This window comes from Nymphaea colorata, chromosome 13, assembly GCF_008831285.2.
Source record: "Nymphaea colorata isolate Beijing-Zhang1983 chromosome 13, ASM883128v2, whole genome shotgun sequence".
NCBI lineage: Eukaryota > Viridiplantae > Streptophyta > Magnoliopsida > Nymphaeales > Nymphaeaceae > Nymphaea > Nymphaea colorata.
Window position 1 is genome coordinate 14,902,849 of NC_045150.1, and position 11,387 is coordinate 14,914,235.

General features: G+C 37.6%; 1 protein-coding gene across 2 annotated transcripts in view; it reads left to right on the forward strand.

Annotated features, from left to right (window-relative positions):
* The window catches only part of LOC116267249 (uncharacterized), a 48,986-nt gene extending 37,824 nt beyond the window's left edge, over positions 1-11,162 (forward strand). For both annotated transcript variants that reach the window (XM_031648875.2, XM_050081159.1), the window contains exons 6-9: positions 8,440-8,499; positions 9,017-9,133; positions 9,247-9,487; positions 10,827-11,162. In XM_031648875.2, the coding sequence (XP_031504735.1) occupies positions 8,440-8,499; positions 9,017-9,133; positions 9,247-9,251 (182 nt within the window). In that variant the 3' untranslated portion in view covers positions 9,252-9,487; positions 10,827-11,162. The remainder of the gene's footprint in view (positions 1-8,439; positions 8,500-9,016; positions 9,134-9,246; positions 9,488-10,826) is intronic.
* The last annotated feature ends 225 nt before the right edge of the window (positions 11,163-11,387 follow it).

The following is an 11,387-nucleotide window of genomic DNA, read 5'->3' on the forward strand; positions in this document are numbered from 1 at the left end:
TTCTCAAGGCATCCAATTCTTCTAACATGGCATTCTTCCACTCAATATATTTGGATGCTTCATTAAAAGTAGAAGGTTCAAAGTGAGAGTGAATGGCATTAATTCTAGCTCTATGAGATGGAGTAAAAGTTTCATAAGACACAAACCTATTGGGTTGTCTTACATTTCTAGTGGATCTCTTAAGGTTTTCTCCACTTTGAGTTGGTTGGAGATCAATGGTCTCATGATGTTCTTCTTCACCAACTTCTTGTTGCCGGTTTCTTCTATGATAAGTGATTATATCCTTGGCCATTCTACTATCATTACCACCAGTGTTGCTATCATCACCATCATGCATTTCATCATCACATTGAGAAAGGAACTTAAATAAAAAGGAATAATCATTATTGTGTTGTGACTCCCCACAATTTTTAAAACCACTTTCATCTTCACAAAACCTTACATTCCTTGAGACAATGATCTTGTCTTTAATTGAGTCATAACATTTGTAGCCTTTTTGGGTTTCAGAATAACCAATAAAAGCACATTCAATAACTTTTGAACTTAGCTTATCAGCCTTGTCATTAAGAACAAAACATTTGCATCCAAAAATACGAAGTCTATTGAAATCGGGTTCATACTTGAATAATTTTTCAAACGGAGTGGTATTATGTAAAACTTTTGAAGGCATTCTGTTTATAAGATAAACAGAGGCAAGTGCGGTTTCAGCCCAAAAGTTTTTAGGCACATTTTTGGAAATAAGAAGGGTTCTTGTTGTTTCAATTATGTGCCTATGTTTTCTTTCTGAAAGTCCATTTTGTTGAGGTGTTCTTGGACAAGATTTTTGGTGGACTATCCCATAGTTTTTCAAATATCTTTCGAACTCATTTGAAATGTATTCACCTCCGGAATCAGTCCTTAAAATTTTTAATTTAGCATTGAATTGTGTTTGTACTAACATGTGAAAATTTTTGAATATCTCAAAAACTTCGGATTTATGTTTTAGGAAATATATCCAACAATACCTAGTGAAGTCATCAACAAAGATCACATAATATGATAGCCCTCCTTTTGACATGATAGGAGAGGGTCCCCATACATCGGAATGAACAAGCTCAAAAGGCAAAGAAGAGAAGAAGTTCCTTTCTCCAAAAGATAAAGATTTCATTTTTCCATGTATACAATCATTACATTTAAAATTTTCAATACAAATATTCTTGGTAGGGTTCATCATAGACAATTTTCTAACATTTGGATGACCTAATCTTTGGTGCCAAACATTGATGTCCACATTTTCAACATAGTGACAAAACTTTTCTTTGGGGATGCATAAATTGTCCATGTAGTAAAGGTCCCCTTTTCTAAAACCTTCCCCAATCAATCTCCCGGTTTGGTGATCCTGCACCAAACATTTATTTGATGAGAAAACAACATCAAATCCAAGATCTGAGATTTGTGACACAGAAAGTAAGTTAAGATTAAGTTTAGGAACATAACTAACTTTTGGAACAAAAAATTTTTGTTTTCCAAATTCTTTTTCAAAATTCCCAATCCCTTTAACACTTAAAGAAGTTCCATCGGCGGTAACAACATTTGATTCTTTTCTTGTTCTTTCAAATTTGGTCAAAGATGATATATTTGGTGTCATATGAAAAGATGCACCAGAATCTAAAAGCCAAGAAAACATACCAGGAGTGTTGGAGATGGATGCCGTTGTTGCTAGTGCTCCGGAATTTGACTCCTTGATCATGGGTTGAAGGGCTGTCATGATTTGATTCAACGTTGTGGATATAGATGATAGATCACATCCTTCATTTGTGACATTTGCGGCCTTTCTTTGATCAAATTGTCTAATGTTGTAATGTCCACCTTGAGGAAATGAAATTCCCCGGTTGTGTTGCCCTCCTTGTGGATATGAAGTTCCTCCTTTGAGAAAATTTCCTCCAAGATTCCGCGATTGTCCTTCATTGTTGTTCAACTTTGGGCAACTAGGTCTTATGTGACCCGGTTCATGACAAAAGTGGCAAATAACTTTATATTCTCCTCTAATTTGATTCTTAAAGTGAGGAGGTCTAAAAGACTTGATGTTGTTTCCAGGTCTAGAGGCGGCTAAGGCTCTTTCTTCTTCTTGTTTTGAGACAAGAACACTATCTTTATCCATTTCTTTGGATAATTTCATTCTAGTTTCCTCTCCACTTAGCTTTGTAAGAAGTTCATGAATGAGTGGAGGAGAGGATGAAGAAAGAAGGGCTGACCTTATTTGTTCAAATTCGGGCCGTAGCCCTTGAAGGAATTGAAAAAACCGAAATTCATCTATTTCATTTCTTCTAATCTCATGGCATTTGCAGTCCAACCCTAGTTCGGGACTTAGTTGATCTAACTCATTCCATACACTAGAGATTTCCATGAAAAATTCTCTAACATTTTTCTCTCCTTGCTTGATACTTTGGGCCTTTTGAATCAAAAGATACTTTCGGGCCATATCTTTTTGGGTGAACATTCCCTTAAGATATTCCCAAACTTCACTAGCCTTTTCATAATACATAAGATTTTGGGCAATTCTAGGTTCAATACTTCCATAAATCCATTCTTTAATCCTAGAATTTTTAGCTTCCCAATCGTCTAATTTTTTGTAATATTCATTCATAGCATTTTGTCTTTCCACTCCATCTAGTTGTTTTTCAATCCCATTTTCTATTTTGGTCAACTTGAGAGTGGGAGGGATAGACGTACCTCTTATGAAGCCCCATAAATATTTTCCTTTGATATGCATTTCCAAACATTTTGCCCATAGTGTATAATTGGTTCCGTCAAGCTTGTATGGAGCATAATAGCTTCCTCCTTCAATTGAAACTTTGGAGTCTTCCATGAGAGCAATACTTGAAACAATAATCTCCAAGGAAGTCAAGAAAAAACTCTTCTAGAAATTTCACCAAACAGTTGGTGAGCAACCGCAGCAAAAAGGCCTTCAAGAAATTATATCCTCCAGCAAAGAATCTCTTCAATCAAACCAGCAACATAAAATCTCAGCAGCAGCCTTTAACAAGCTTTGAGAATCAGCCCAATGGCTCTGATACCATGTGAAAAGTGACTATAACAGTCACAAAGAATACATATAATACCAAAAAGGCACTAAGGCCAAGTGAAGAAGAGTAATACTCATTCAATAAACAATATAAAGGCTGTAAAACACAGCTTATGCTTTACAAAGACTGTTACAAGGATATTTATAAGAGAGAATAAGAAGAGATGAGCTAAACTAGCCGTTGGGCTAGTTCCAACAGCTCTTAATAGAGCTGTTGGAACTGCCAACGGCTAGTTTGGCAGAAATAATAAAAAAATAAAAAAATAAAAAATAAAAAATAAAGAGAAAAGAAAGAAATAAACTAAATCCTAAACTAATTCCTAACTAATCCTAAACTAGCTCTTAACTAAGATAATACCTAATTAAGAGATAACAACAATAAGAAATCATATTTCTTAACAGAGACATGATTCAAAAGGGGTTTGTAAGTACCTCACACATTTCAACTACAGGGCAAACGGCTGATATCTTTACTAAGGCTCTTGCAAGGGGACCATTCCAAAGCTGTTGTTCCAAGTTGAGCCTATTTGACATATACGCTCCAACTTGAGGGGGAGTGTTAAGATGTGTTTATATTCAGTTTTAGGTTTAAGAGGGTACTTTTGTAATAACTTTTTCCTTTAGATGTTTCTCTTGTAACTTCTCTCTCTCCTCTAGTCTATATAAAGAGGAGTTAGGGCAGATTTCGAGGTTAATCAAAGATTATTCTTTCTAATCTTATCATTAACAAAAGAACGATTCTGATTTCTAAAAGGCAAGTTGTACATGGTGCAAAACCATGCACAACTTGAGGGAGGATGTTAATTTTATGCTTCAACAACACTTTTTTTGTATTTCATTCACAATGGAGTACGTTAAGTCTGTCATTAGCTTTCATAAGTGTATTCTCAGTTAATTTAATTCTTTAACTTCCATTTTTTCATGTTATTCTTTGAGATGTCCGAGGAGAAGCAGAATTATTTAAATCAATATTGATTTTGTTCTTGTAGTTGTTAAAAGTGAGTGAACATATATGTATATAATCATCATGTGATCATCGATTGTTTTCCAATCCAGTTATGATATTTGTATTTCTGTATGCATTCATTCATATGAGTTCTTCTGCAATGGAATGTCAAGGGATTGGTTAAACGAGTCTTGATCTGTGGCTTAAGTAAATGAAAATGCTTGCTGTGGTATACATGATTTTCAAATATTTCAATGAAACATTGAATATCTTTTACTATAGATGGCATCTACCATGTTAGGAAGTCAGCAGTATGTTTTTTTTTGGTAATCTCTGATTTTTTATTTTCTTATCTTTGTAATCTTTTATTATTATTTTTTATTTTCTGCTTTCGCAGTTGAATATCTTAGCTGTAGAGAGCCGAGGACTCTGCAAAGGCTATGTTTCAAGCCGTTGGAGATCCCAACAGCTCATGTTCTTTTCTGTTTGTTGGCTGATCAAGCTCTTAAAGAACTATTTTGTGAGATTCTTAATAAATTAATTTGGGATTCAGAAATGTGATAGATTTGCCTGTTCGTGAGATATTCAGTTTGTTCACATGGTATCATAGCTTGGCTATGTGTGATTTGTTTTGTTCGTCAAGTTGGGCTTCTTTCTCAAAGAAAAAATGAGACGGTTTTTTTGATTGATTCTAAATTAGTTGTTGACTGATTTGAAGATCTGCGTCAGTACCAATTGCTGTGGCAATTAGAAGACTGGTTGCATATGTTACAGTGACAAGTAGATTGAATCTTGCTGCTGCTGATTAGGTTGAGAAGATTGAACTGTCATGTTTTTCCATTTCTAGTGTGTTATATCTCTTCAATAATCTGAGTTAATTATTCTATGTGAAATGGAACTATGGAAGGCAAAGAGTACCTTTTCCTCCGACCATTCCTCAAAGTTGCACCTACAAATGGTGTGTCGTGGGCTATGGAATCCATCCTTTCATCTTATCAACCTTCAACTTTCGCCTCAACTTTGGAAGTGGTGTTTTAGTTGGGTATTAACTTTTTCGCCTAGTCATTTTTCCCCTTTTTCTCAAGGAACCCTTATAATAGGAGAAGTATGAAGATTTCATCTTGCTATGAACCCTTCCACCACAAAGCCCTATATTTACACGGGCAGTTCAAGGGGAATGATTTCTTGTGATGTCTAGTTTGCAAAAACCATCCTAGTCGGTTTTCCACTGCCAACCATAGGTCACTTGGTGTTATCAACGTACTCATTTTGAAGGAAAAGGGAAAACAATCTAGGTAATATATCACTTGACGTCAAGAATTTTTAATAAACTTTACCAACTATTTTGAAAAGGAATTTTGCTACACTACGATGTACCTTCGCTTTGTCTTAGATATTCCTTTGAGGGTGAAGGAGGAAGTTTCAAGCCCTTGCTATCAGTCAATTGAAGGAGAAGACTAGAAAGATTCTTTGTGTGAGCTATGAAGATGAGTTCACTGATGTCGAGGAACTCAAGGATTAGGAAATGCTATTCGCCTTTGCAATCAAACATCCACAAGAATCAAATACGAAGGTGTGATGAGGTGGAAGCCCGAGTGTTCTTTGAAACCTTGGCAGGTACCAGTTGTTCCTCTGGGTTAGTAATAGAGAGTATTGGGTATGCATAAAGGTGATTTATGTGTATTCCATGAAGATAGCAACCTATGAACATTTTGTCTCGTTGAAACTCACAAGTTGAAGTGGGTATGACACGTGACAAAGCTACACAAAACCATCAAAGAGATGGCGTTCTGTAGTAGCCTTTGGAGTGGTGTGGTATTTCCCTCAAACGTGAAGGTCGACCTAAAAAAAAAATCAAAACAACAAAGAAGGCAAGCAAAAAAAAAAAGAAGCAGGAAAAAACAAAAGAAAATCAATGACAAAAGAAAGCAAGAAAAAAAAAGTGTCTGCCAGGGGATGAAGGACATGAAAGCTGAAGTCTCTAGCATTGATTGTAGATCCTTTGCGGGCGAATGATTCATGGTTAATATCCGCTCCTTTTCTTTGGTTTCCTATGAAGCTGAGAACAATTTCTTTATTCTCATACCTTGAAAATGGAAAGAAATGTCTTCATGAGATTTGATAGCATCGGTGCGATTCCAAATCCTAATGCTTCATCGAATACTTTAGGTAAAAGAAGGTTATGTCTTTTGCACACAACATGCACTTTAGGTGGGGGTTTCAGTCTTGCTAGTTTTGGTTTTGATTAGTATTTGGGGAGAGACGCTGTTGAGTATGGCGAGGTAGAGGGGTTTCCAAGGGATGGGTCAGGTCCATTCGAATTAAGGTGTGTTTTGTGCATTGGGTTAGGACTGGTTTAAGGAGTGTTAATCTTTCTGTCTCCTTCTCCCTTTCCCTGTCTAGTGTCTCATTTATTTGTCAGTCGTGTCCTTGTTAATGTTCCTCTTCTTCTTTGTCGGTTGTCTTCTTCCTAAGTTACTAATGGGTGATGAAAATGTGCTGATTTGGGACTCAGCGGGCCCTAAATTTTCGTAGTCATACATTTGCAAGGTAAATATATGCTATTCCGGACCCTTAAATCCAATCTTCATTATCTGCCCAACATGTTGGGAAAGACCATATAAAGTTTGACCATATAATGCTACGGTTTTGATAATTGTGCAGCTCTCTTCTTGTCTATTTCTGTATGCATCAATTTGTATTACAATTGCTCAATTTTTGGCATGTTTGTGTGGTTGCCATCCTCCTTTTGACTTTTTCTCCATGGCTGCACTTCTTTACCCATTCACCGAGCCAATATTACTTTACCTATTCACCGAGCCAATATTACCAGACGTGGGCTGTTTTTGTTTGTCCTTTTCATTCCCCATTGTTGCCGTGCTCAGTGCCGTTGAAAAGATATGGTGGTTCTAGTTCATGTTCATGTCCTAGTTTCAACAGGAGATAGTAAATTGGATGTGAACTTGCTTATTATTGCATTAGCTTTCTCATGGATAACAAACTTCAAAATGTCTTTCGTGACTTTAAAACTAAAAGTTGTAATTTCTGGGCTGTACAATGGCTGAGCTCCATCTCCTTGTCTTACTCTTCTTTCCCAACATATTCCAGGCTGCTCGGGTCACCATCCGCCATCCTCCTTTCTTTCATCCGAAGATTCCTCCATGTATTTTTGTAAGGGCCTTTTTTGTAATTTTATTATTTGCAGGTGTGCCCAACCCCCTTGTTTATATGGGGGAGTCTGAGAAGATGCTGACAATTTCGGGGTTGACTTCGTGGTCGTTTGAGAACAAATGAGAACGGAAATAAGATGCATATTCAAACAAGAGTGCCCAGAGGTGCCACACGGGAATTGCTCAAGAAGCACAACTCCTTGGATTGTTGGATTAATTTGGAGAAATCAAAGAGATGGCATGTCAACATCAAGATAAGTTTTGAAATACAGGAGTAGATGTCTTCGTCACATGATCTCCCTCCCCAGTTCGTGGATGAAAAATGTTTCCCATCAAAGAAATGACCCGAATTCTCCATTTTTAGTCCCACACCATCCTAGAAAGAGGACAAGAAGATGGGTTGGGTTGTGGGCCACTTGGGTACAGAGTCAATGCAGCAAAACTAGCCCATCCATATCAAGGTGTAGTGGACAAGGCTTGAGCTGTCCAACCCCACCAAAACAGATTGAATCCTCCGTGGTTACTCCAGGTTCTAACTCAATGCTAGAGCCAAAAAGACGAAAATGCTTCTGAACTGTAAAAGGTAAAAAATGAACTGAGCCCCCATTGAGTCGCTTAAACGTCGTATCTCGTAGTGTAAGCTGCCTTCCGCCTGATTATAGTCATACATTTATATACTTGTTTATAGCGCTCTGTATAGTGTGATGATGATTTTGTATGAAACACGCACAGGCCTACATGTGTACATATCAGTACTATAGATCTCTTCTTAGATGAGAAATGTTCATGGTTAGTGGACCATGGTTTTTTCTCCAATCATTTATGTCTCATTGAACTCCCTTTTTATTTCACCAGTAAAAGAAGCAGTTCTCTTCAAAGAATGTATGTAAAAGGAAGCACTGTTCAGCAGCTGTCATATAAAACCTTATACCTGAATTGTCATGTTCGTGACAGCAGTATTTTTTTGGGTATACTTGATTTCTTGTTGTACAGCTCCTGGGAAAAAATACATTTGTAGTTTCTGACCTAATGAGCTGTTGGTTTAGCATCTACTTCCATTTATTCAATTCCCGTGCTTCTATTTTATTGCATCTGGCAGCTGCTAGGTGTTTCTGTACTTTAGTCTTCATTAGTATCAAATGTCTTTGTATTGTAGATGTAGCTGACCAGAGACATGAATGAACTTTGCTCTTTTCTTTCACATAAAACTTTTGACCAGTTAAACTTTTAATTGCAAGTTTACTGGTTTCTTGCCACAGGAAATACCAATACCTTTACGATCGTTGGTATACAAATGCCGGGCTCGAGCATTTCACAGAGTAAGGCATCTTTCTGCTATTTGCATTGCCTTATTGCGTATATACAAAGCAATCTACAGACTACAAAGTATGGCCTTACAAACTTAATGTGCCAATTCATATTACATTGATAACATGCCAAAGGGGTTCTGGCGTTTGATTCGTCTACTTCTGTCTTTGAATAATCTTGAGGTTATGTGTGTTCTTGTTGTCTAATATGTGAGTAAACCTTAAGGACTGTCCTTTTTATGACCAGAGAACTGTGGTACATGCTATTTAGTTACTTGGAATGGTAAGAATCGTGCCCTTTAAAAATGTCATCATGCTATGAATTTTGGGATTGTTTACTGTGAACTTTGTATTGTCATCTTCTGAAATGATATGATTTGCAAAAGTGTACCTGACTAATAAAATATGTAATCTTGGATAATAAAATATGTAATCTTGGACACCCTGTATTGTCGTTGCTATGCTACATTATGTCTATTTCAGGTATTCTAAGGTTGAAAGAGTATCGATAGCCGTCTCTTTTTTGTAGATCTTGAAGAAGTTGGTTTCCTGTTGGAGGAATATGCTTCATTACAAGAGTTTTTTATGCACTCTCTTAAAGTAGGCTCACGTCCTATTAACCCTGATCCAAATTGTCTGATAACTGGTAACCTGCCATTGTATCCTGTCTCCTGTAATATTTCTTTTCTGTTTGCTTTTTTTGGGGTGTGTACTAAGTGCTCAGTTACTGTTTTTCACTTTATTGTTCTTGGGTAATAGGTTAGTCATGTTGATGGAGAGAGTTGCAAGATCCTGGAGATATGATTGACCAAGTGAAGGGATTTTCCTATTCTGCTTCTTCTCTTCTCGGCACAAATCTTTCCTTTCCTCTTCTGGCTGCTGATGACGAACATGGAAAACATAATACTGCGGAAAACCGACAGACCGCTAGTCCAGAAAAAAATTCATGGTGGCGGATCTCACTGGCATCACCTAGAGTTCGTGGTCCTGATGTACTGAGGTGGTCTTATATTTATATGTTTCTTGTAGTTGCTAGCTACATTTTGCTAGTAAGAGAATTTATTGGAACTATAGGCACCATAGCAACGATTCATATTGTCAACTTTTGTAGATTACGCAACACTATCGGTGTTTCTGTAAGTTGTATCTGCGTGTTTGCAAGGTTGTAATACGCTTGGGTGGTTTTTGGATGCCACCCAAAACCTGGTCCTGGTAAAAAACCAGGTTGTAGGTGTCAAACCCGATTTCGCCATAAAAACGGGTTATATGGCATGTTTGGGCGCCACCCAGCCTTTCCAAAAGTCAGTTCGTCGAGGGAGTGGGTTGATGACCCCCTTCTTCCTTTCTCAGTCCCGCCACCATTAAAAGAGGTGGTGGGATGGGAAAAATATAATATTCCAGCCGTCCATGGCTGGACAATGTTTTTCTGTATGAAAACAGCCAGAAAATCAAATGAAACTTTGTCTTTTTCTTTCATTGTGCCGAGCGAGAAAACAAGTTGCTGGAAAATAGGTAGTCTTCTTTTTCTTTTTTAAGTATTGTGTCCAACCTGCCACCAACCTGAAAATTGCTGTTGAGATCATAGAAGATGGGTAACCATAGCTGAGTTATTTTCCAGCTATAGGTTGGAAATGACCACCATTTTCTTTTTTTTTTTTTGTTCTTTTTTTTTTCCAGAAAAGTGGATGAAAGACCTGTTTTCAAGGAATCCCAGTTTTGCTTCCTTATCCAAACACTACCTGAGATTATTTTTTTTTTTATAAGAGTAAACAACACTGTCCTGTGGTTGATGTCCATTTTAAACTTTAAGCTGGGTTTCCCATCATTTGTGTTGCTTCATTAATTTTTTTGTGCTGGATACATTGGTAATTCTTATTGGTCTTCTGGTTGATTGATTCAGGTGTTACGAGACTGAGTTTTCTTTGGTTCTCTGTATGATTTGACCCCTGTTGCATTGAAGTGGACATTATTGATGCAATATTCTTTCTGTGTCTTTGACAGTCCAGTGAAGGGGGTATTTACTGTGTCATATATTTAAAGCCTGGATACTACCATCGTGTTCACTCACCTGTTGATTGGAATGTGCTTCTTCGTCGCCATTTCTCTGATAATTTAAGTGAGATCTGTTTGGAAATGGAACCTTGTTACCTTTTCTCGTTCAGATGTTTCTGTTCACATTTTAGAGCATCTACAATTAAATTTTGATATTCTAATTGATTGATATTTGTATAAGCTTGGAACTGTTGGATCTATGCTTCAAAATTATGTTTCTTAATGGGATAATGATAATGGCTTCTTAAAAAGAAAATGAATTTATGGCAACCTTTTTTTTGGTGTAGGAAACCATGAAGTACTGCTTTGTTCGTCATCGGGCAGAGACTGCGGTTTCAGGCGGGAGTTCTTCTGCACGATTCTTCTGGAGAGCTAATCTGGAGTTGAGCTTTGGGGCGTCTAATCCTCGTCACTTCGGCAAGCTACTGCCCAAATTTCAGAAGCGACGGTGCAGGGATTGAATTTATAAAATTCGAGCGTCTACGTTTCCTGTGCATCGCCTGAACACCCTGCGAGGGGATCCTCGCTTGCACTCCATTCTGTAATCAGTTTGGTAATCTTTGAAATCTGGTGACGACCCTAGCAATTGATTTCTATTACATTGTTTGGATTTGATGCTGTTATGTTTTGGATGCTGAACCTATCCTAGAGGAGCTGCTGATGGAGAGGACGAGTGCTGCACCGAACCTGAAGATGGAGAATATGCGCTCGCCTGGGGGAGTGGTCCAGTAACGACGCAGCTGTATGGGACCTGGACGTGTGGTGGGATGGAGAGGCGAAAGAGAAAGGAGAAGGCGTGTGTTTGTGAGAGATTGGAGGACGTCTGACAGGGATGGACCTCTACATGA